Source organism: Artibeus jamaicensis, unplaced genomic scaffold (assembly GCF_021234435.1).
Source record: "Artibeus jamaicensis isolate MK-2021 breed Jamaican fruit bat unplaced genomic scaffold, CSHL_Jam_final contig_685, whole genome shotgun sequence".
In the NCBI taxonomy this organism is placed as follows: Eukaryota; Metazoa; Chordata; class Mammalia; order Chiroptera; family Phyllostomidae; genus Artibeus; species Artibeus jamaicensis.
The window spans coordinates 33,283,498-33,308,809 of record NW_026521924.1 but is presented as its reverse complement, the minus strand read 5'-3'; the positions used below and the strand labels follow the sequence as shown (position 1 = coordinate 33,308,809).

The window sequence follows — 25,312 nt, the reverse complement described above, 5'->3', positions numbered from 1 at the left end:
GATCTGCCACAGTGTGGAAGCTCCGGGACTGTTTACGCGATGGGCCCCCCAGGCATTTATCGGAGCTGTTGGCGGGCGGGGCGGGGGGGGGGGGGCGTGTCCACGTGACCTCAAGTTTCCCCAGTCAACCTCACTGGGGTAGGGTTGAAGTGCTTCTGGGCAAAGTGGGCTAGGGGCCTCTCGGGGCAGCACACCTGGAGGCGTGGAGTTCCCTGCGCAATCGGGTAATGGGTGATCTGGGGGACAACCCCCTCCCTTCTCTAACTTCCCCTGCCCCGAGCCGCAGGGACCTCATGTTCCTTTGAGGGGACAAGCTTCCCCCAAAGTCTAGGTCAAGGACCCGGCCGGGGGAGGGGATGTAGGGAGGTGGGGAGCGCACTCCCGAGAGTGCGGCTGGAACCCAGTTCTGCTTCCCCCGGACTAGGGTGTGCAGGGCAGGGGTCCCAAAATGACTTCTTTAGGAAGGGGACCCAAAGCCCCTCCGCTGCGCGGGTCCCTAGTCTATGGGGCCTCCACCTTCTGGCCCTTTAAGAGCCCGCCCCCTTCCCCGTCACCCCGCCCCGCGGCCCGGGGAGGGGGTACGGGGGAACCTCGCCGGGGATTGGCGCAGCGCGCGCCCTCTCCCCGGCCCCCGCGCGGTGGGAACCGGCAGCCCCGTCTAGCGCTGACGTCAGACCGTCTGCCTGCCTCCGACCGCGGTCTCGGAGAGAAACCCGATCTCCTTGGACTTGAATGAGGAGGAGGCGGCGGCGGCGAAGGAGGAGGCGCTCGGCTTGGGGAAGCCAGCAGCAGAGGCTCAGCCCCGGCGGCACCGCGCGCCCCGGCTGCCAGCCCATTTCCCGGACGCCACCCGCGGGCACTGCCGACGCCCCAGGGGCTGCGGAGGGGCGGCCGGGGGGCGCCGGGGAGTGCGGCCCCGCTCACTGAGTCCCGCGGCGCCCCGGAAACTTGGCGGCGTCCCCAGCCCGGCGAGCCGGGGCGCGCCTTCCCCGCCGCGCGCCTTCTGCATGCGGGGCCCGAGCACCGGGCGCCGGCCGGAGCCCCCCCCGGCCGCCCCCGTGCCCCCTGCGCCCCGCGCTGCGCCGCCACGCCGTCCATGCACCGCTTGATGGGGGTCAACAGCACTGCCGCCGCCGCCGCCGGGCAGCCCAATGTCTCCTGCACGTGCAACTGCAAACGCTCTTTGTTCCAGAGCATGGAGATCAGTGAGTGACCCCGCGCCCCCCTCCCCGGAGGCCCCATCGGGCTCAGACCTTGAGTCGAGGCGCAGCTGCGGGCGGGGGACCGGGTTGTGCGCGCCCCCTCGGGCCGTGAGCCCTGCGCCCCGGCTGCGCCCGCCGCGCCCCGGATGCGCCCTCCCGGCTCGCGGCAGCTGGCGGCCGGCCCGGCTTTGTCCCGCGGCGCTGCGAGCCTGGAACGGCCCCCGCTGCCCGCGCCCCGCCCTCAGGGTCTCGGACCCGGGGCCAAGGGGTGGAGGGCCGCGGGGCGCAGGGCGAGAGAAGGCTGGGGCGGGCGGCTGCGTGAAGTTTCCATTTTATTTCCCGAAGGGGCAGTCGCGATGGACCAATTAGGCCGGCTCTATATCAACTTTGGCTGGGAGGGGGGTGGCGGGCGTGTGAGACACTGTCTGGCCCGCGAGGTGTCTGGTCTCCTGCTGTGTGTCTGGAGTGTGAGTGGCGCTGTGCGCCTTGGTCTATGTGAGTGGGTCTCCGTGCGTTTGTGGAGTGTGCGTGTCCGTGTCTGTGGGTCTCAGCACGGCTGTGTGTGCGTGTCTGGGTCTGGGTCGCCGTCTGTCCCAGAAGGACGTGCTGGCGAGTCTCCTCGCGTCTGCGGCTCCTCTCTTGTGGGTCTGGGGACCATTTGTGTCCAGGTGTCTGAACCCAGGGCTCAGCGCCGGTGGGTCTGGCCCAACGTGGATCCCGAGTATGCGTGTCATTGTGTGAGTGCCTGTGTCCCCGACGCACCTATAAATATCCTCTGTCTGGACAGCTTGGCTCGGTCTCACTGGGACAGTGGTCACAAATGAGTCCAAGTTTGGGGCTGTCTGTGTTCGGGCTGCCTGGCCCTCACGGGGAGGTGGGCGGAGGGGAGGGAGGGGCTGTGTGAAGCTCAGTCTAACTCCCCCTGCACTTCCCCCCAGCAGCCCACCTAGGTGGAGGTGTGGTGGGATGGGGAATTGACCGGCACCCCCAGGGGTCTGCCTTCTAGCTGACACCCCTCCCCCAGCCTCCCTTTTGAGGACCCCTGGCCTCTCTGAACTTCAGTTTCCCAATCCTGGCCCCCAAGCACCCCAGGCCAGGGGCACACAGCCCTGTCCTGCAAGGCCCGGCCTTCCAGCTGGGACAAGGAGCCAAGAGGCAGCTGCCACCGAGCCAGGGCAGTCACCAGGTGACTCATAAGCCAGTTTCCGCAGGCGGCTGCCACAGTTTTCAGCCCTTGAGCCTGTACAGTGAGGCGCGAGGGGTAAAAATAACCCATGACCGGCCCTGCTGGGCCAGGCTGGCGAACCCGGGTAGTGGGTGCTTCCATTCACCTCGCCCCACTCCCTTCAGTCCAGGAATTATAAGAGTTGCTCCCCCCACCACTTTGCACCCAGTTGCCCTGTGCCAGGGCAGCGAGGTGCCAGGAGAACCTGCCCAGAGCCAGCGCTTGTGGAATTGAGTTGCATTTAAACCAGATTGCCTCCCAAAGGCCCTTTGTGAACTCGGGAGGCTAATGAAATGCACGAGGATATTATTAAAATATGTTTGCACATGTTTGGACAGAGTCTCGCCGCCGCGCTAAATGGATAGCTGCTCAAGGCCCCTCCGTGCCTCGTTCTGAGCCCCTCCTTCTGCAAAGCTGCGGAGGAGACCTCCCGCCCAGGGGGTCCACATTGTGTTGAACTTGTCACCTTCAGGGCCGGGCACTGTCAGACTTTCTGTTCTTGTCCTTCCTTTGGGCTCAGGACTTTTAAAAACATTCGTTCTTATTTCTGTCTCTTCTTTGGCTAATATTTCAGTTGACACTGAGGCGTAGACAAACCCGTTGCCTGCAGGGACCCTTGAGGGTAGCGCCTGGAACCCTGGCCTGCCCAGCTGGCCGCCCAGGGGTGGCCCATTAGTCACCGTGGGGGCCCCCTACTTACTGGAAGAAAGCCCAGGGCAGGAGGAAGCAGCTTTAAAACCCAGGTATAATGTAACAGTTTGTTGCAAGTGCTAATCAGATTTCACTGAAGGGTCTGGTCTGCTTGAGGAAGCCTCGGGGCCTGGTTTTACACAAAAAGATAGGGAGGAAAGAGGGAAAGGAAGAAGAGACAGGAAAGAGACTGAAGAGTGGCCCCTGGGTGTTCACAGGACTGCACAGCTGCAGATGGATTTGGACTCGGGCGGCCAGGCAGTGGCCGGTGGCCGCGCCCCCGGGAGGGGACGCTGCCCTTGTTAGGGCCTTCCTTGTAGCTGCTGCCTGGGCCTCCGTTTCCTCACCTGAAACAGGAGACCCTGAGGCAGAAATGTTACCACCTTTCGAGATGGGGCCTCTGGGCTGGAGGGGTCCTTGCTCCCACAGTGCGGATGTGGTCTTCAGTTGCCCCCATTTCAGACCTGGCAGGGGCCCACACAGGGTTCACGCCATCATTTTACAGAGGAAGCAGGGTGGCGATGGAAAGCTTTGCCCCAGGTCCCTGACCCACACTCGACCTGGTCCCAGGGTTCTTCCTCATGGAGCACACACACTGTGCCTTGAATCTGAACTTGGGTGCCAGAGTAGGTCCGCCTTGAACTTGGGGGGCTTGAGGAAATGAGGGGCATCCCTTTCTTGCCCTGGAGGTGGTGGCGGGTGGGGGGTGGGTAGAGGGGCTCTGGGGGAGACCGACGCCTAGAAAGGCTTGGCTTGGCTTTACCAAAACGCTCCAGGGGCCCCCATCTTTTCTGAGAGCCAAGGGGTGATGTCTGAAGGCAATTCACTGTCCCCAAAACACACCCCGTGGGAAGTTACACCATTCTTTAAAAAGCTGGAGCCTTGCGATTAAAAACAGCCCCCCCCCCATGACAACCCACCCGAGGCAGCAGCCAGCAGGGAGGGGAGTTGGCTCTGGCTCCTTTTGAGGAAATTATTTCCCCTGGCACGCATTTTTTCCTGGCATTCTTGTTGACCTGCTTTTAGTTCAGCCGTGTCTCTTAAAAATGACCCCGTCTTTCTCCGTCTTTCTCCATCAGCTTCTGCTCCTGGGGGACAGGTAGCAGCTAATTGCTCTCTGGACAAGACCGAATTGTCTGCCACACAGCTGCTGGCTCTTCTCTTGTGACAACCTTTCTTGAGGGCCCGGAGAGGCCCCTGCCCCAGACCCAGACCCACCCTGCTCCCCTGCAGGAAGTATCTGCGGTTTGGTTTTTAACACCACCAGGGTCATTCACTGATGCTGTGATTCGTCTTCTCCAGCTGGCTGCAGACAAACAGCCCCGCACAGCTTTCAGGAGCTCGGGATGGCCAGCCTTCTGATGGTTGGCCCGACGGGTGTGACTCAGGGTTCACGCTGGACTCCAGGGTGTCTCCACCTTGTGTCCCTGACCCCTCCCCACCAGACGCTGGCAGGAGTAGCATCTATTCCCCCCACCAAGTTGTGACAACCCAAGCTGTCTGCAGACTTTGACCAACATCCCCTGCAGGGCGCCACCCCCACAGGCTGAGAACCACTGCTGTAATCAGTTACTGGTTTCTGCAGGGCTGTGGGGGGCGGGGTAGGGGGTGGCCGGTAGGGTGTTGGAGGCAGGACTGCAGATCCCCAGCAGAGCCTCAGTTCCCTTCAGAAATCGGCCCCTAGAAAGACTGACTTTGCTGTGCAGCTTGGCACTAGCCACTCCACTGAGCCTCCGGGGAGGGCCTTCTGTGTGTAGGAGGGGAGGGGGCTTCCCCCTGCTGAAGTTTCTGGTTTCCGTCATGGACTTGCATGGATTTGGAGGAGAGACTTGGGCACCCGTGAGAAGTTGGTATTACAGGATTCAGGTTAAACTATGGGTGTCAAGGGCCCCTTGTGCCCCTCTGTGGGCCCCCCTAAGCTGAATTCTCAACCCACAACATTTTAGGACTGGGTCTTCAGTTGGGGTGCAATTAGGGCTTGAGTTTTAACTGAACCTCAGGTCAGGCAGAGGGTCTGGGCGGAGCCAGCTACAGCGGCCGGCGTGGCCCAGGGTCGTGGCCCAGGGTCGGGATGAGCTTAGTGTTTATCAAGACAATGTGTAATTGCTCCTGCATGCACTTGTCGCACACATGCACACCTACACACGCCTACTCCTGTGTGCACACCCACACACATGTGCACATGTGTGTGTATGCACACTCAGCTGCTGCTTCTCTGCCTTTCCCTCCACCTTCTCTTTGGGTGGGGAATGGTTACCACGTCTCCTGGGCATGTTAAAAAACAAAACAAAACAAGAAATGGGGAGAAAGTGCACACGTGTTGTGCCACTGTATACGCTCTTCCTTGGAGAGGAAGCAGGGAGTGGAGTGAGGTGAGAGGCGGCTGTTGGGAGGGTCCCGAGGTGGCTGCTGGGCTTCAGCACAGCGAGGTGCGAGTGCCCCCGAGAGCCTCAGAGCCGCTGTCCAGATGCGCCCAGATGCCTGCCCCCTCCCCGGGGCTGTTAGATGGTATGGTGTGGCCAGTCGTGCCCACCCGAGACAAGGTTCCGGAGGAGGGTCCTGGCGACAGGGCCACCACCAGAGGGTCTGGGCGGCTTTTTGCATCAGGTGTCATCACTCAGAGGCCACATTTGCAGGCAGCCTGGCCTCTGGGATCCTGCCCAGAGGGAAGGAAGTCCTGCACTTGAACTCGGGAGGCCGGGGGTGGCCTTGGGCTCTTGCACGGTGCACGTGCTGAGGGACCGTTTCCTGCTTTTTAGCAGGTGCCTCCGTGCCCGCTCCTCTGTGCGTGCCCGAGGAGCTGCGAGGGGCCCCGAGCCAGGGGCGGGGTGCCAGGGGGCCCACTTTGCCCTGTGGGGAGCTGCAGAGAACGAGGTACACCCTGAGGGGCCACTGCCACTTGGCCCACCATTGCCACGTGGGCCCTGTGGGGCCAGATCTCTCATTCCACGGACCCGGACCACTAGATTTTGGTGTGAACCGGGGTTTTAAGTACTGGCCATTCCTTTTTCTTTTCCTTATGAGCGCCCCACAAAAGCTGCCCGCAGACCCCGTCACCCGTGTGCAGCAGTGGGTTAACAGTGTGGCCGAGGGCCAGAGGGGTCGAGAACAGCTCAGTTCCAAAACACACTGGCTGCATCGCCTTTCGCGTCATTGGCCCGTCCGCGAAGCCAGGCAACAGCAGCCCCGTGTGCTGGGGTGTCGGGAGTGTTTGGAGCTCAGGGCACCCTGCACTCCTCCACCCACAGGCGGGCCGCACCCCCCCATGAAGTCACGGCAACGCAGAGCAAACCCCGACACCTCGGGGTCTCACCAGGGCCTTGTCAAGCTCTGGCAAGAAGTGTCTGTCAACAAGCTGGAGAAAGTTCCCGAATGGACTGCCCACAGGAGCGGGGGTCTTCAGCGCCCCTAGGTGGGCCTGGATCAGTTTGGGGCACCCGGGCTTTCCGAGAGCCACAGATTGGCTCCTCTCCTCTGTTTCCAGGGTGACTGATAGGTTTTTGTTTCCCCTCCCTTTCCTAGTTGGATACAGAGAGCTTATTATATGCCAGGTACTAGTGACACATTTTTCTCAATCTTCAAAACAACTCTGTGGGAGAGGCATTGCTAGCACCAGTTTGCCGATGCAAAAGATAGGATCAGAGAGGGTAAGACACATGCCCCAGGTCACACAGCCGGGAACTGATGCCCTGCCTTCTTCCCCAGGATGCCACGCCGACTCCCGGAGCCCCAGCGTTTCTCTTTGTTGGACTTGACCTTGCCATTGTGTTTTAGAATTTGTCCTTAGACCACAGGCCTCCTGGGAGGAACTCGAGCAAGCCCCCGGGGGGGGGGGGGCCGCACTGGCTGTTCCAGTGCTGTTCCAGGTGCTCTGCAACACCAGGGGACATCCAGGCAAACCCTGCCCTCTGAGAGCAGGGGTGCTGCTGAGGACACTCAGAAAGCATGACGTCATGAGAAGCCACCCAGGCCCCCAGCCTGGTCCCCCTGTTGGGGCTCCCAGAGCACCCTGTGAGCCTCTTCTGTCGGAACAGCATTGAAAATTGTGTGATTAGTGTGCCATACCTGTTCCCTCTGGTCCCCCAGTCCTGGGGGAGTCACATAAGATCCCCGCTGCCCGGTAGGCCCCTCGTGTTTATTTGAGCAGAGAAGGAAGTGGGCAGGCCCGGCGGATGGGCTCATAGAAGATTCCAGACAGGAGAGGAGGCAGTGAAGACTCTGAAAACCCTCCTTTTCTGGCATGCGGATCCCTCCTGCGCCTCCCCCGCCCCTCTGTACGCCGGCCCTGCCACAGAGCCATGGAGGCACCTCCTGCAGTGTTATGTCAAATGCTCCAGGGAGGGGCCGCTGTTCGGGGCAGGAGGCTGTGCCTTCGCTTCTGGGCACGTTGAAGCTGCACCAAGGAGCTGGTGCAGAAATCCAGCACAGAGGGGACCCCTCCAGCCCCCCTGTTCCGGGAGACATCCAGGTTTCTCGGGGTCGCTTTAGTGCTGGTAGGAGCACTGAAGTGACAAAAAATGCATTGCTGGCGCCTGTCCTCGCCCCAGAGGGAGAATTTCCAGGGTGATTCTTTTCTGCACACACTTGCCCCAGGCTTGGGGCATTTTTCGGTTACTCTTCTACCCGTTGGCACCCACGGGTGGAGCTGGCATTTGCTCCGCTGTGACGGTGAGGTGCCACGTATTGACAGGAGTCAGGCAGCCAGGGTGACTCACCTTCAGAGGCAGCAGGTGGGGATGGCATCTCCGCGGTGCTCTCTGAATTCTAACGTGCGTTCGTTTCCCTTCGGAGTGGGGGTGGGAGGGAGAAGGACCGTGTTGCTTGGCCTGGCATCCGAGCCTGCAGCCGGCTTGCTGGCGTGTCCGGACCCCGGGGAAGGGCGGCTCTGGTGTTCTCCCCCTGCATGTGTGTTGGTCCCCACCCAGCCCTCACCTGGGGACATGCTCATTGATTTTAGAGGGAGGAGGAGAGAGAAACTGCCATTGGTTGCCTCCCGTGGGTGTCCCGACTGGGGATTGAGCCTGCAACCTTTTTGGCGCCCATGACGATGCTCCAACCCAATGGGACACCCGGCCACAGCTCCCTTTACCTATGTTTTAACCACAGTCATTTATTATCATTTCAGTGGGTTTGGGAAATGGCTGCGCTAGCAGGAAAGAGAGTGTTAAGGACTCGGTAACAAGTATGAAATCCCCAGTGGCTCCGGGACCCTAACGCTGGGTAAAGTTTTCTTCTGAACCTACAGGCCACTCCTAGAAACTGCCCCCGGGGCTCCAGGGCTCAGCGTTGGGCTCCCCCAGGCCGGACAGGTATGGCCTCGGTCTCTGAACAGTCGTGCAGGTTGGAAACACCACCTTGCCTCTTAAACTTGGAGGAATTGTCCCTAACGTGGATGTTGGTGGTAATAGGGGAGGGGCAGCCTCAAGGTCCTGGTTAGGACTGATTGAACCTTTAGGACAGAGTGGACGTTCGGTAAACAGTGGCACAGCGGGTGACAGGGAGGACCAATGGTGTTCCTCGGTTTCCCCCCGTGGCTGCAGGGAGCGAGCAGTGAGGTTCTGCAGATGCTGGCACGAGGTGGGTCTGTCTGTGGCAGCTGTCACCCCTGGTCTTCTCTGACGGGGAGTCATCGGTTCCTGATGTGGGGGTCACGCAGGCTTTGAGGGTGGGGGAGTCTCTCTGTTGGTCCTTAAGATGTCCAGGCGCTCATGTTTGGGAGGTGAGGGTGGAAAGTGGCAAATCTGATCATGGATTAGTTGGGGAGATCAGGGATTAAGAATATAGAAATACGTGCTTTTTACATATGAAACTGCAGGTCTGCATGTATATAAAATATAAATGCGTATCTTATCCAATGCATGGGATACTTATAAAGGTGTGCATTCCACTCCCCGAGGCTGGAGGCTTCTCTGCAGTTCCTGGACTGGAGTCCCAGCTGATGTGACTGGGACTGAGCCTGAAGCTTTCTGCCCCAGGCTCCCCGAGGCGGCTGAAACCAGGGTCCCCAGGCTCTGTCCTCGGAAGCAAGATAAGAAGGAGCTGAGTCAGTTTTCTAGCAAAGTTTAGGCAAGGCCAACTGCCCTTTCCCAAAAGAGGTTTTTCAGCCCTGGTGGTCTGGGCTGCTTGCTCACCGCTGCTCCCCTCCAGTGGACTCCCTGAGACGGCGGCCCACTCACTTATCTGCCTGGCTGTGCCTGCGATCGTCCAGGTAGTTGGTGGTAAGTGCAGCCTCTGCCTCAGAGTATAAGCCGGGTGTAAGTTCAGTTTTATTCTCTCCTGTGCCGGCGTGCCCGTCAGCGTTGGCCGTCCTGACGGGGACACTTGCAGACTTGGCTGACAATGGTCCGATGAGGCCTGGGTGCCTGGCCAACAGGGTTGGCCCCAGCCCTGTGGGCGGTTAATCTCAGCGCCACGCTTCCACGAAGGAGGCTCATGATTTGCATGCAGCCACCGCAAACGCTCCTTCTTCACCAGCCGACGTCAAAACAGGTAAAATAGCTTGGATCTGATGCTGGGACTCCAGGCAGTGTCAGTTGAGATGTGGCGGCAGAGTTCAGTTCTTTAGGTGGCGTGTTTCAACAGCCTCATCAGAGAGAGGAGAATCTCTGTGTTCTACTTTGGCCCTTACATCGAAGGAATAAAAAAAATAAAAGTTAACACCCAGACTTTCACGAAGACTGTGGATAAACATGAATATGTGTGCTTGCTCCCTGTACATTGCTTGTCGAGATCTTAGCTCTCCAGAGGGAAGGAGGAAGTGAAGAGGGGGGGGACAGAGGGTCCATTCAGGCCCTCAGAGCCCTGCAGGAACTTGGTGGCTGTCCCCCACTCCAACTGGCACATTCCCAAGTCATCTGGCTGATGTGCGGTAGCCGGTCGCAGCCCTAACCGCCTTCCTAAAAACAATGTAGCCGGTAATAATTCTGTAAACTGATGAATCAACTTTGCACGAGCACCCTGAGTAATTTCTTTGTTCTTCCCTTTCTACTTTGTAATGGGTGTCTGTAGAAGCCAGAGGTTCGGGCTTGCAGGAGGCATGATTCATTTATTGGCGTCTGGGCCACTCCGCTACCTCTCGGTGGTTTCAGGATGCCGTCGCGGTGAGCCAGGTGTGATTCATCCTGGGCTGAGCTTCACAGCCCTCGGGGTCATGACCATCCGGGGAAACTCTGTGTGTGTGTGTGTGTGTGTGTGTGTGTGTGTGTGTGTGTGTGTGTTTTCTAAGCTCCTTAATGGGAGAAAGAGGAGGGTGCACTGAGATAGATGATGGAGAAGGTGTCAATTACATTAGTGAATATAACTGATTAAATAACAGCCGCCAGCCCTTTAAACACCACTCCACCGGCCACCGTCGATCGTTCCGATAGACCAAGCTCCACACACTCTAATCGTGGCGGTATCTCGCCCCTGTTTATGGATCCCGGTCTCTGAGCCTGCTGACGGGTGGGGGGAGGCACCCCATCCAACCGGGAGCGGGGTTTTGAGCCGGAAGCCGCCGAGGCAGGAAATGCTGCCTGTTAAAAAATCTGCCACCTGGGTCCGCCTGGGAACAGTTGCAGTACCTCTGCTTCGGGGTCAGGGGCCACTCCCCAACGCCCCTGTCATCTTCCGGGCAGTGACAGTTGTCAGAGGTTTGCGGTTGATGAGTCTTTGCCTCAGCTGTGAAGGGCGTGAACTTACACCGGGAGCTCCTGGGTTTACCTAATTTTACTGGTTACTTTGGGCTCTAAATAAAAAGTGTCACCGTCCTCCCATCGAGAGGGTAATTAGCAGCGCTTGCTACAAGGCCCAGAGGTGTCATTAGGAGGCCGGCCTCCAACCCCCTGCGCCTCCAGGCCCCGCCCGCGGATGCCCAGTCCGCCCGAGAGCTGCCTGTGTTGGAGGCTGTTTGTCCCTGTGGCCGCGTCTCCCTGCGGCCTCCCCCGGCGGGGTCTCCCTCCACGCTCTCCTGCCACGCCCCCCCCAACCAGGGTCCTCAGCCGCTGTGGCCTTTCTGTCGGGGGAGCATCCAGCATTTATCAAGCTGCTTTGCGACTTGGAAGGTGTGGACTGAGAATGAAGGCATGGCCCTCAGCCGGGTCCGAGATGTGACTCGTTCATCGCTGCACCGGGTGTGCTGGGCTGCAGTGCCCTCCGGGGTGGAGCTCCGTGCTCGCTCCCCACGGGGGCCCCGGGTGGGCCTGAGCGGTGCAGTCACCCACGGCGGTGAGCCTCGGGAGGTGAACTGGACTGTGTGCAGAGAACTGGCTGGTGGGGCGGGCGGCAGGGGCCACAGGACTCCTGGAAGGAGAGAAACTCCTCCTGCTTGCGGCCACCCCAACGCCCTGTCCTCCACTCTTCAAGTCACCTGGGGCTGCCAAACAAGTCAGGGACAGTTCCTTGTGTGCGTTCTAAGGATGTGCCAGCCCCTTGGAGGGACTCAGCCGTGGCCTTCCGCTGTCAGGCCTGGGTCTCCCTTAGATGCCCTGGCTTGTTCATGGCGAGATCTGGAATGAGACCCCACCCGCCGTACTTAGCCTCCCAACAGTACTTCACTTGTCTTTCTTTTTCTATCAGGGCCACACACTCAGTTGCCACAGGAGCCTCCATTTTGCCTTGCAACTTCTTTCCCCAGACGTCTCGAGCCTACCTACGCATGCCGTAGCATTTCATTCCTTTACACTGTAGCGAGAACGAGCTCTGGACCCTTTCCCAGAATAGACTGGGGTGAGTGAGGGTGCGGTTTGGGAGGAAGGAGAAAGGGGGAGGCTGGGAGGCCTGAGCACCCAGCACCTTTGTCTCCTTGGTGTTCGCTGGTGATGGCGGGGCCTCTCGAACCCCAGCTGTTGCTCCTGATGAGCTCAGATGCTCACTGAGCACCACCAACCCCGCCCGCCGCGTTCCTCCTCGTGGCAACCCTGGGTGCACGTGAGGCAGCAGAGCTCAGGCTCGTGCGTGTGGCTGCAGCGCTCACCTGGCCAGGAGCAGAGCCACGTTTGACCTGGGGCCGCAGGGCTCCAGAGCCTGTGCTTTTGCCCACCAGCCCCTCAGCTTCGGAGCCACCTGTCACCCGTGGGAGGGTGTGGCTGATGTCAGGCCTCTCTGGGCCTGTGTCCCCTTTAGTCCCCTCCTCCACACACTCCCCTTCTTGGAAGGGTCCCCTGGCCGTGGTCCTGGAGCTTAAGGCTGCAGAGAGCAAGAATTTGTCCGGCATCGAGTTGCAGCTGAGGGGAGAAAGGGGTCACAGTGACCTGTGGGGGGCTGGGCAGGGGCTGGGCTCCCCTGAGGTGCCTTGTGGGAGGGGAGGGGAGAGCCCAGAGATTATGTGGGCTGGAGGGCCCCCCAGCCCTGGCTGACAGTGAACCCTGACACTCAGGCCACGCCCGGGTCAGTCCCTGCGGGTGGGGCAGTGGGCTTCTTACAATCCCTGGGTCATTCCAGGGTTTGCTGGTGTTGGAGCCCCCGCAGGCTGGCCGCAGCCCTCAGCTTGCACATGGACAAACCGAAGTCTAGAGGGCAGAAGGGGGAAGCCGGGCTGGTTTACAGCTGAGTCCTTCCAGTGACGTTCAGGGGGCACTGCTCACAGTGTCATCCCCGCAAAGCCACCCGCACTGATGGGGACTGTGCTCGCACATGTGTGCCTCTCTTGAGTCGGGCCCCGAGCACCGTCCTTGTCCGAGTCTTCCAGCACGGGGCTGGCCCGTTCTGCCTCTGCCGTCTTCTGGGCCAGGTGCTGGGACAGCGGAGCGACCTGCCAGCAGGGCCGAGTCGGGATAACCGGGAGTGTGATGGGCAGGGCGGGGGCTGGAGCTTTCTGTCTGTGGTTCAGTGAGCAGCGGGGGCAAACTGGCTGGGCACACGATTCCGCCAGGACCAGGACTGGCCTTGGCGTCCCAGCATCCTCTGGCTGGTGGGACGGACACAGCCCTGAACCTGGCCTTTAGTTGCAGCTGCCCCCAACCTCAGACTTCGGGGTCCTTGGCAACCTTGAGAGACCCCCTGCCTCCCCGGGGAAGGCTCGTCACATCTTTGCAGGGGTTTCTTGGCACAGAGGGTGGAGGGGACAACCTCAGAGGTGGGAACAGGGCTGGTGGGTCCCCAGCCAAAGGCGGCATGTCCCAGACATGAGGTTTGCTGGTCCCTGACGAGCCCACGCTCGTCTGTCTGCCTTGCCATCTCCTCTCCCTGCTCTCTTCTCAGTTTTCTTCTCTGGACAGTGGGCACAATTGAACCCAGGGCTCTTGGGAGAAGGACCCCGTCAGCTGTTCCTTCTCTTCCTTTACCCTGTTACATGTTCTCTTGGGCCCACACGTGCCCTCTGCGTGGGTGGCTTATTGAGGCAGAATGACAGACAGAAGTGCGGCCTGGGACGGGTTGTGGCATGTGTGGGGGACAACTGTCCAGACCCAGGGGGCCCCGCCCCTCCCCAGTCTGCACCTGCAGCCCCCCGGCTCTGGGGTCCAACCATGCCGCGTGGATCAGCAGTGATTCCTTTCTGACTTGAGTTTTCACAAGGGCCCAGGGAGTGCGAAAGAAAGAGATGGGCTGGGCCCAGAGGGGTGACTGTCCAATGGGGCAGTTCCAGCCGCCTCCGTGGGGAAGAGTGTATAACCTGAATCTGGGCCTCATCGCAGGTCCTGGAGACCAGACATCTGTCCAACCCCAGTGCAGGGTGGGTGGGGGGTGGTCTCAGAGCGGTGGCAGAGCCCTCGGAGGCTCAGCAGGCTACAGCTCTGCCACCACCTGGCCTGGCCCCGCCAGCTGTGCATGCCGGCCGGCCGGGTCGCCTCACCTGCCCTGCATTCCTTTTCAGGGAATGAGGATGTGGGTGACTCCAGACAGGTATGAATCACGTCTGGGGGAGGCGGTTACTCACCGGCGGTGAGCTTCAGGCCCAGTTCCTGCTGGCTGACTGTCGGCTTGGACCTCGGAATGGAGCCGGGTGTCCTGGGGGCTGGGCATGCCTGGGTGGAGAGTGCGGGACCGGCAGGCTGCAGGCCCCGTCCTAGCATTCTCTGAAGAGCAAAATGATGACCGCAGAGTGACTTCGGAGCCAGGACGGCAGTCCAGCATCCTGGCTCCTTCACTTGCCCGCTTTGCGGTCCCCAGTCCGCCCTTCTCAGCCGGTAAAATGGGGTGTTTGTGAGTGTTTTGACGTCTTGGTGCTGTTACGGGGCAACACATCACCACTCTCATTTACTGAGCGCTTGCCATGCGTGTTCCCGAGGCCGCGGCGGGAGCTGCTCCACCAGACCCATTTCTCAGATGGGCAAGCTGAGGCTCTGAGGACAGAAGTCGCTTGCCCAAGTGCACAAGAGCGGTAATTGGCTGAATTGGATCTGGAATCCCTTGAAGCTGCTGCCTGTGTCGTAACTACCCGACTTGGTAGGTTCGGAGACATCAACAGACCCAAAGTAAACTGGTCACCCGTGAGAAAATTCTGGATGGCGTGCGGACAGGCATTTCACATTGAACAGTAATGTGCTTAGGTTGGTGCATAAGCAGGAATGTGTGTTAGGGGGAAAAGGAACAAGCACCTCATTGATTTCCTGAATGTTACTGTTTCAGACATAGTTCAGTAGAAAAAGTGAGTCCGTGGAATAATGGTTGAGAATGTAAAATGAACAGATTGAGGGATTGTAATTCATTTAATGGGTGTTTGGAAATGGCAGAAAATCGGGAAGGCTGGTCCAGAGCGACGTTTCAGGTGTCCTCAGGGGCTTTACTGAGCAATTACAGACTCCCGCACCTCCTGCAGAGTGGAAGCACTTCACCCTTTGGCCTTCTGAGGTCCCGCAGCCGTCTGAAGGTCAGGGTCAACTGGATTCTAATGAGATCAAGGTCATGGGGTCATGTCAACCTCTGGAACCCAGTGGGAAAGTCCAGAGCCCGGGAGTTAGGAGTGGACAGGAATCTCCCATACTCCGCCCAGTCCCTCAGCTCAGAGCGGGGTCCAGCTTCGTTCTCAGGGTGGCTGGTGCTGAGAGTCGAGGGGCAGCCCTCTGCCTCTCGGGACTCTCACAGCTCCCATGTGGGGTGCCTGGGAGCGTCTGCTATGTGCCAGGTCCCAGCCACGTGCCATCTGCAGTCTGGGTTTTAACCGAGATCTCTACGTTCTTTATTTGTGATGGGGAAAAGATTCCTCCTCCCCCCATTGCCATAGTGCCCGGCGTTGTTTGATATTTTGCAGAATGGATCTGTGATTTATTAGCCAGCCTCCTAACGTAGCTCTTGCCTCTGGGGAGGGGAGACATGGAAAGAAGCGAGTGAGTAAAGGTGTGTCCGGACCCTGGGCCTTGCCGGACTGGGCGGGCTTCCAGTGTTACCCCCATGGTCACTGGTGACACTGCTGGGAAGTGCCCCGGTGGCAGAGGTTCCGGGGGGAGAGCGGCCACCTGGCAGGATCAGCCTTTGGCAGAGCTGTGCTTATTTCTACAATGCTATTTTCAAAACATTCTGCCTGTGACAGGGGGTGAGGGGGTTGTTGAAGACCCCACGGTGAGACTGGAATCGAACCCTTTGAGGGGGGCAGAGCTCCCTTGAGGGACCCAGCCTGTGAGTCTGGTGTGGCCCAGGTGAGCACTGGGAGGCCTGAGTTGAGTCTGGTCCTACGACACTGAGAGGAAAGGGCAGGGTGACTGGGAGCACAGGGCCCTCCCTCCCGGCCCTCCGCCCTCCGCGCTCCGCCCTCCGGGGCCTCGGCCCTGACTACCTGTCTAGGAATGTTGATTGCAGCTGGACTGGAACGGGAAGGATCGTGGCCGAGCTGGTGATGGCCGTGGTTCCGCTGCTTTGGGGACTGTCTGGGCTTCGTGTTGTTTCTTTGTGCCCAGATTCATCCTGGTCCATCCTGGTTAGATTTGGGTTTGACCACCTCCCTGAGACCTTGGGCCATGCAAGGACTGAGTCCATGGTGGACCGTGATGAGTCAGGAAAGGCAGGAGAGTGGCCCCGAGGGGTCACGCTCTCGGGCAGCGCCGGCGCAACCCCGCCGTGTCCCTGAATATGCCTCCCAGCACCCCTGGTGGTACTTAGGACCATCTGCCCCATTGTACAGATGTGCACACTGAGGTTCAGAAGGCACATGCCTTGGCCTTGCGGCCCTCGTGGCAGAGCCAGGACGCGAATCCCAGCAGGCGGCTGCCACACTCACTGACTTATTGGCCAGGGGACAGTTAGGGCCCATTACGAATCCGAGCAACCTTGCCAGTCACCTGTCAATCACTGGGAGAGGCAGTGTTCCCCTGAGAGTGTCCAGGTGAGGGCAGGTGGACTGAGGGACCTCACCCCCAGTCTGACTTCAGCTTCTGCAGGCCACCTGGCCAGCGGGTGCGGAGCCAGCAAGCCAGCGGCGTGAAGGAGGCTGCTCCGCCTCTGCTCCATCTGGCAGCCTCAGCCTTCAAGGAGCTCCTCCTGGGGCCAAGAGCGGCCGTGCCGTCCGCTGCCGGCTGTGGGCCAGGCGGAGATCCGGCCGGGCTCCTCTCTAAGGCCTGAGCAGAGGACCGAGCCCAGGGCACCTGGGACTGGGAGGTAGGGGACTCCAGGCCCCTCTTCTGGCTGTCCTGGGGTTCCTGCCTCCGGCCTTGGCAGCCCCTTGTCTGCCCCTGCCCCGCCGTGACTGCACGGGCCCACCTAATCTGAAGTCCAGTCCAGCCCGTTGAACCCTCGGCGAGGCCAGCCCCAGTGTATAGGGAGTGAGTGGGCGCTGAGGGCCAGGGCCCTTGAAGAGGACCGTCGTGGGGCCTGGATTCAGCCCGCACCACTTGGGAGAGCAGCGGGGCTGCTCCCCGCTCTGAGCCCATTTCCTCACCTGCAAGACGGGCATCGTCAGCTGCTTCACGGGCTCGTGGTGCGGACTGAACGAGCACACGAGCCCAGTGCCGGGCGCCTTGTCAGCGCTTGGAAGTGCGGCCAGTTCTGCTCTAAACACACGGTCAGGGGTCAGCACCCAGGGAGATGCAGCAAGGGGGACCCCAAGACCTTCCTGGGAGACGGGGCTGTGGGAGTGGCTGGGGGCCTGGCTCCGGTGGGAAAGGCCGGGCTGGGCCCTGCCTGGGTTTCCCTGGGGGGTCTGGGGCACCAGCCGCTCCCAGTCCCCAGATAGGGGGTGGGGTGGAACAGAGGCTGTGGCACCAGAGGGGAGTCTGCGCCCCCTTGTGCACCTGTGTGGACAGACTCCACCTGGAGACCTGGGTGGTTTCTTCCCTGTTCTGGGGGTGCTGTGAGTGCAGACTCCCAACCGTCTCCGCCCGGCTGCCCAGTTTCCCACTGCAGAGTAATGATTCCTTCTGGGAACAAGTCCCCCTGATCGCACCCAGAGGGACCAGGAATAGGAGGCTCTCGTCCCCTTGGGGGCCTCAGCCTGCTCCCCGCTGGGCAGCCTCCAGACCACCCCCCACGGCCCTCCCAGAGCCCTCAGCTCCGTCTGCTGAAGGCCCCCCCCCCACCGCCACCCAGCAGTTGCACCGAGGAGGAGGAAGAGCTAGGGAGTGGGATGGTCCCCTTGTCCCATACTGGTGGGGGGGCCGGAGGATGGGGCGGGAACCTCATCGAAGGGCAGTTCCTCCATATTCCACTCTTCATTCATGATTCACTCAACACGTTTATGAAGTGGCGACTCTGCGCTGGGCCTCGTTTTTCTGGAAAAAGCCAGACACGAACGGGGAGAGGCGGGTAGGACCCCCTTCTCTCTTGATCCCTGTTCGATCCACCCATAAACTGGAGCCTGGGTCCCGCGCGATGGCCGAATCTGAACTTGTCAGGTGCAGTGGTTTTGGACGCCTCTGTGGAACTTCAGAGAGAGAGAGAGACTTCTCCGCTTTCCCTCCGGGGTGCTCATGGTGGGGGGGACCTGGGCTGGGCCAGGGACCTGCATTTTTACTGCTTTGTTGGAGGAGAAACAGATTCGAGCACCCTGGGGCTGCGTCCTGGAAGCTTTGGCCCCTCTGTTCCTGAGGACCGAGTCCCAGCCAAGGGCGGGACTAGCGGGTGCCCCAGGACTATGAGTGTCCCTTTCCAAGCTGCCGAGGAAGGGCCGAAAGCACATCCCTGAAGAGATAATCAGCATTTTTGTCTCCTGGGTCACAGTGAAAACTCTTCTGATTGTAAAGAGTGATATATGCTCCTTATTTAACCAAAGTTCAAAGAATTTGATGAATGGCAAAGACAAAAGTCGAAAATGCCAGTAGTTCCGTCAGATCAGGTGCGTCATTCCGCTGATGGGTTCCCTGCAGGCCTGTTTGCAGGTGTTTGCCTCGAAGGCTGATAAAGGGCTGGTACCACCAGAGGTCAGGGAGGTGGGTGCAGGCCCCCCCACTCGGGCCCCAGTCCACACTACGCTCTCCGGGACTGAATCAGCCCTCACAGAGCTGCCTCTTTCCACCCGATGGACCGAGCTCCTGGGTCTGACTTTGTTGGAGGAGAAACAGATTCGAAGGCTCCCACTGGGGAAACAAGTCTGAACAACCACAGATCTGATTCGAGTCTCTTCACAGACGGGTCCCTGAGACCCAGAGAGGGTGAGTAGGGGCCTGGGGTCACACAGCCTGCAGCCGTAGTCAGGAGCCCAGGAACGGGTCCCCCACTTACAGCAAGGACTTCCAGACCCAGGAAGACCCAGGGGTCCCCCCCACTGGGGACCCTCCACCCTCGTCCACCCAGAATATACACGAGGCTTCTAAACTGATCACTGCAATGAAACAGCTGACCGTCTCAGCTGCCGCCTGGGTTCAGGAACTTTCCGAGGGCTTCCCGGGAATCTGTCCCTGTACTGACAGCTCAGGATTCCCTGAGTCTCCTTGGGGACAGCGTGCCCAGCCTGGCAGTGGCCCAGGCTGGATTCCAGGTGCTGGGCTCCGGCCATGTCCCTGTCCCAAGAGGGACAGGCGGTGCAGGGCCCCAGGGAGGTGGGCCCAGTGAGCACCTCCCTGCCGCCACTCCTGCGCCCCGACCTTTCCGCCCGGGAGGCCAGGCACCCCTCGTCGAGCACACAAAGCCCCTTCTCACATCCAGACTGGCGGTCTAGACGCTCACACTCCCTTTTGTTCTGGAGGGTCAGGGGTTGGGGAGCGGCCCCAGTGAGTGGGATTTGGGCCCAGGCAGGAAGAAATCTTCCCCCGAGAGAAGAAAGGGGTGGGGGTGGATGAAGGGACAGCAGTTTCAAAGGAGGCAGCGGCCTCTGTCTCCGCCTGCCCTGCCAGTGACCAGCCCTACCAGCCGAACACGCCTGGGTTTGTAATGACGGGGGCAGCTCCCGACAGAAATGTGCCGTGAAACCCAATCGGGTTGACGCCCACTCAGGCCTGTGTGCCTGGAGCTGCTCGGCGGACAGCGTCTAAATAAAGCCCGCCGCCCGTGCCCGTGGGTCTGGGCCAGTGCAGCGGCCAGCCAGGCGGAGCCCGGGAAACCCTGGGCCAGGAGGTGCGGCCTGCCACGTCCCCCGCCTCCCTGCTCGGGGATGCGAGCCCCGCCTGGGTGCTTCTGAAAGGCCGGGGCAGGCAGAAACGTCCCCTGGCCATTGGTGGCACTGCCTGGGAGCCGGCACTGGCCGAGGAGAGATGCAAACTGTGCACCGTGATGCTCTGCTCTGGCTCCAGGTGCAGTTCCTGACCTGCAGGGCCTGTGACCTCCGGGAGCCTCGGGCTCTCGCCTGGGAAACGGGTGCGAGAGTGGCCCCAGGAAGTCCCCGCAGGGAGACCCAGGGTGGGGATTTCCCGAGAGAACCCACCTTCCCTGCCTGGTGGTGAACGTTGCCCCTCTTTCGATGTGGATAACCGTGAGAAGGTTTGGTCTGGGGACAGGGAAGAAGCAAGCATGTGCCCCTCCCTGGTGAGTTCGGTGAACACCGGAAGAAGCTGGAGCAGGTGGCCCGGCTGCCCGTCAGGAGGGGGGGCAGGGGGCAGCTTGGGCAGGGCTCGCCTCCGTCCGGGACTTGCTGCTGTGTGACGTGGCCAGCCACCTGCCCTCGATGAACAGCCTGTTTCCACCGGAAAGCCCCTCCCGGCTCCGCTGTGCAGGGCGGGGGGGCCCTGGGAGTCGGGGTGGTTTGTGGCGCCTGTCAGCCCGGCCTCAGGGAAGGAGGAACAGAGTGTGCATCAGGCTGGAGGGTCCTGCTGAGGCCGTGCACAGGGCCTTTGGGGCCGTCACAGCTTCCTGGTGGCTGCAGCTGACGGGCGAAGAGGGGCCCTTAGCGGCAGAGCCGTTGGGCTTACAGGCACTTGGAGTGGGTGCTGGGGTGCTGGGGAGCCCCGTGAGAATTAGAGCAGGGGAAGGGTCACAGGGCCTAGGAGGTGCTGTGTGGAGAGGGGGCTGCAGGCAGGGGGAGCAGTGGGGGGAGGGAAGGTGGGTTCAGGTTATGAAGACAGAGGTCGCAATGGGACCTGGACCAACCAGCCTGGCCTCACGGTGCTCGCAGGGGACAGGGGAAGACAGACAGACCCAGGACCCAGGGACAGAGGCCACCAGGAGCCTGAGAAGAGGAAGTGGACAGAGAACCAGGGTCAGAGATCTGCTCCCACCCCTTGGAGCGTCCTGGGAGGCCCTGGGAGTCTGGGGTGGGTTTGGGAAAGCAGGCCAGGGCAGAGAAGGGCAGAGGCGTGGGGGGGCTGGACCTCGCGTGGACGTTCCTGCTGGCGTCCTGCAGGGCACTCCTGTTCCCTCTGGTCAGAGACTCCTTCCAGGTCACTTCCTTTCAGGTCAAAGTTGGCCAAGAGAAGTTTTATTTGTTTGACGGGCCAAGACGTCTCCACGGGCTGGGTCGAGGAGGAGGCCTGAGCCTGACACTGAGAAAGAGCTCGGTCACCCATTAGTGACTCCGCTGCGGCCACCAGAGGAGGGGCGGGAGCAGGTGTGCGTGGGAGGCAATTGCAGGTGGGTTCTTTCCACTCCATCCCTGCTGGCCTGGGGGTCAGCTGTCCACAGCAGCGCTGGCCCTGCTGGTCCCTGTTGTTCCAGGGCTTCAGCCCTGCTCCAGCACAGGGGACCACTGGGACGCTCCCCCCGCCTCCCATCACTCCACTGAACCCCTTGACCCAGAACACCTGTGACCTCCGCGTGCCTGGGTGAAGCCACAGGCTCTGCCCACAGGTGGCGGAGCCGTGGGCCGTGGCTGGGGTGAAGGGCGGCGTGCGGTGCTTGAGGCCGAGGTCCTCCATCGCCCGGCCTGCGGCCTCCCCCTTACCGGGGTGGCTCGGGCTCGCTCTGACGGTTCAAGTCAGAGGTGACCTCCCCGGGGACCGGTGTGGACGGCCTCTGTCAGTGTGGGTGGTAATCCTACCACTTCTGTTCACAGACCTTTGTGCCCCTCTGGCCCCCAGCCCAGCTCTGCACTGGGGAGCCCTCACTGCCACCCACTTCATAGGAGACGGCGGCCCGGCTCAAGTGGGGGGGTGGGGGTGGGCCTGCAAGGGACCCGCCTGGCCAGCGAATCCTCACGACAGCTCCTCAGGGCGAGAGGCTGGGCCCCTCCCAGCACAGTTGGGGAAACTGAGGCTCCGAGTGGTGCCTCGGCGTGGGCCGCTGGGAAGGGGCGGAGCTGGAGTTTGATGCTCGCCTGTCTGGCTCCAGAGTCTGCACTGACAGCATGCGGGGGAGGGACGGGGGCGGGCGAGCCTCGGGACCTGGAGCTGCATCCCACGGGCCGGCCTGGGGAGGGAGGCACGGCATGGCCAGCGCGAGACAGGGAAGGCCGGGAAGGCTGGCGGGAAGAGAGACCCCTTGCTGGTGGGCTCCAGGCCTTGCTCTAGCAGTTAACAGCTCTGAAATGAAGAACCAAGGGACCCTCTTTCAAGGGGACCCGCCACCCCTGTCTGTGGCTCCGACTTGGGACCTGGCCAAGGGGTGGCCAGGGAGCTCATGGGTGCGTTTCTTCCTCCATTTGACCTGGCTGAGTAGGGGCACACCCCGTGGCTCAGGGCTTAAGTGGGGTCACAGCGGGTGTGTCCCAGGGATGTACCCTGGGCCAGCCCACCCCCCACACTGCCCTCCTTTCCTGGGAAGGGAGAACAGCCCATTTTGCAGGGACCCTTTGTAAAAGCAGGGCAAGCCCCTCCCGCCAAATGCGAGGCTGGAGGTGACATCAGATTCCTCCTCTCCCCTGTATGTTTCCCTCCAGGCAGGTGGAGACAAGTCCTTACCCAGGCATTTTCATTTAACCCTTCTTGCACCTTTTAAAATCGAACAGGGCCGCACAGAAGCTGTTCCCACTAGGTGTTAGAAACATTTTAACAGCTGACCTCTTAGAAGGAGCGGAGCGAGAGAATTATCTGCCCGTCAGCCACGCACGGTCCTATTTTGAGAGCGACTTGGAGTGCCGCCCAATCAGAGGTGACCTGTGTTCTGTTTCTCCAGAGCAGCCAGCCCCCTGACAAGGCACACCCCCCCTCCGCGCCCCTCCACCGGCAGACCCCAAACCAGACCGATAACTTAGCATTTTCATTTAAGTCCGTCTGACAAATCGTTCTGGACGGAGAGAGCGGCACCGCATCCTTAAATGGCTACTTTGTCAGCATGTCTCTGGGCGCTGTAAAAAGTCCTTTGTTATCTCTGTCTAGACAGCACGCCAGCGGGATATTTGGTCTGCGAGAGGGAGAAAGATCTGACAAGGTTGGATTCATTTACCGGCGTATTTAAAGTAGGATTTCAAAACACTCCCTCATAAACTGCGTTGGGCCCAGACCGCCCTGGCCGCCCCCGGCCCGCACGGGGCCTTCCTCGTTTCATCATCATCGGTGCGGGTTGTTGCGGCCCCGGCCGGGTGCCCAGCGAGGAGGAGGCGAGGGTGACTGCGGCTTGCAGCTTTTTTTCTTTCTCTGATTGTCCTCTTTATGACTGTCTAGACACCCTGCAGATGTGGGTTCTCAGGGACCAGCTTTTCCCCTCTGGGGACGGGGACGGGACTGGAAGTGGGGAGGCGGCAGGGACCGCCCCTCCAAACGCTTGACCGCCCACCCCCTTCCCAAAACTGTGCCTCTGATTCTTCCCTCCCTTAAATTAAGTCGCTTCACCTCCTGGCAGCAGCCATTGTGTTTATCACACGTCGACTTGACTGCGCTAATTTTATGCCACCAAAAAAAAAAGAGAGAGAAAGTGACATCCCGGGTTTTTCTCCTCCATGAGGGCCAAGCAAGCAGAGACCCTCTCACCCCCTCCCCAAACCTCCCCCACGTCCTATCACGCTTTCCCAGTTTCCTGTTTAGTGGCACACAGAGACCAATCAAACGCCGGAGGTTGGCTTTTTAAAGATGAAAATATTGGGGCCACCTGAATGGGTCCGAGGTTTGAGTTATTCCAGATAAAGGCGTCAGTTAACCTTGTTGCCACAGCGACGAGGTGATGTGTTGCCAGCAAGGCAATGGGCCAGCAGTGAGGGCTAAGGGGCGCCACCCCCGTCCTCCCAGTCCAGTCCCACAGGTACTGAGCTGCAAATAGCCATTGTCCTGTTGGTGACCGAGAAAGGGACCCCTTGGGGCTCCTCTGGACCCTGCAATGGGTGGGGGAGGGCCCCCCCCAGCACCCCTCCCCTCGTAGGGCAGCCCCGAAGCCAGTGGCATCAGGACACTGAGCTGTGACAGTCCAGCTTGGGGGTCACAGGTCCCTTCTGCAGCGAGAGCCGCATGATGGGGAGGTGGCTTGTGCCCCGCCGTGCCCACAGCCAGACCTTCCCTCCACACCCACACCCCCAGAACTACCGTCACTGCTGTTTTGACCCTGCTGCAAAACCATGAATTTCCACCCGAAGCCATCAGTCTGCCCTCGGGTTTTACGTGGTAGAGACACAAAAGGTGGAGAGGGGGTTGGGGGCAGGCGGCCCACCAGATGTCTCCCGGGAGCCCCACGCTGCATCTCGTTTCTGCCAGACCAAGCAAATCCGGCGCGTCGGTCTGCCTTCCTGGGGGGTGGGGGCGGACCAGACATTGCATCTGCACCAGATAGGAGGTAGAGGAAACACGTCTCCAAACACTCCGGGTTTCTTGGCACGATCCTTTGGTTTCTCCCCGAAAAAGCAGTTCAACCCCACAGGCAGAGCCGTCTGTCCCAATGCGTCTGCCCCACGGTGCGGGGCGCGGGCTGAGACCGGCGCTGTGCGGGCGTCTCACAGGCGTCTGGCCTTGGAGCTGCGGCCGAGAGCTGGAGAGGGTAGGGCTCTGAGCCTTCCCGTGGTTTCGGCCAGAAAACCTGTAATTCCCTCGCCCTCGAAGGGCGAAGTCGGGTGCCTGAGTCTGTGATGCTTTGAGTTACACAGTCCTTGAGGTTTCTCTCCGCTGTTCCATTATTGTAATGCCGGTCTTTAAGGAGAAAACCCCTAAGTATTATTTTGAAGTTTGGGGGTCTTATTTTAAACAAAGGGGGAAGAGCAAAAGAGCAGCACCAAGTTTGAGTTGGGAGCACACACACTGGCCCAGCGCCGTCCACCAAGTTCCCCGGCGAGAAGGGCCCTTCAGAAGGGTGGGCTGTTAGCTAGCGGAACCTCAGGCTGGCGGGTGTGTCCCCACTGCCATTGGGTCTGCCTTGGAGTCATTAAAGGGAAACAGTGGCGTGAACCCCGACACCAAGCGCGTGGGGCACAGGACTGATTTTCCCTCCGAAAACTGGCCTTTCTCAGCACCCGAAAAAACGTGCATTCTTGGCTTGAAATTTGGGAGGACTCTTTTAAAAAAAAAATAACTGATTGCCTGTCTCCTGGTCTTTTTCTTTTTCCAGAGCCGTGGGGCTCCCACATTCCCTCTGGCCCAGCGGCTGTGGTTGGCACAGGGAGAGGTGAGCTCTGAGAGCCGAGCGAGCACGGGCCGCCCTCCCGGTGAGGTGGAGAACCGTCTCCTCCTCCAAGCCCCCGTTCGGGAGGCCAGGCCTTCTGTCTGTCTGTCTTTTCTGCAAAGTTGGAGGAGCCAGAGTTTCAAGATGGCCCGGGCACGCTGCTTTACTTAGGAGGCAGATTGCTGCTCGTTCGTCAGACAGAACAGATGTGGCCAGGAGACGACGTCTATTTTCATAAGTCGAAATGAATCGGGTGAGCCGCCCTGCTCCTCAGGGGGGCCGCTGCGACAGGGAGCCCATCTCCCCGGCGGCAGTTAGCAGAAATATTTATAGCTCATCAATGGACTTCCGTTCGGCCCGGAGGAGTTGCTTTCTGCTGGTGGCTGTAACCGGGGCTGGTCTAGGCAAGGGGTGCTGTTGCAGCGAATTTAAATATTGGCGTGAGTGGGGGAGTTGGGGGCCC

General features: G+C 60.5%; 1 protein-coding gene across 1 annotated transcript in view; it reads left to right on the top strand.

Moving 5' to 3' along the window:
* Positions 1-668: 668 nt before the first annotated feature.
* Positions 669-25,312, top strand: part of PMEPA1 (prostate transmembrane protein, androgen induced 1) — a 45,051-nt gene continuing 20,407 nt past the window's right edge. Inside the window, exon 1 of the mRNA XM_037133671.2 lies at positions 669-1,205. Within this exon, the coding sequence (XP_036989566.1) occupies positions 1,097-1,205 (109 nt within the window). The 5' untranslated portion in view covers positions 669-1,096. The remainder of the gene's footprint in view (positions 1,206-25,312) is intronic.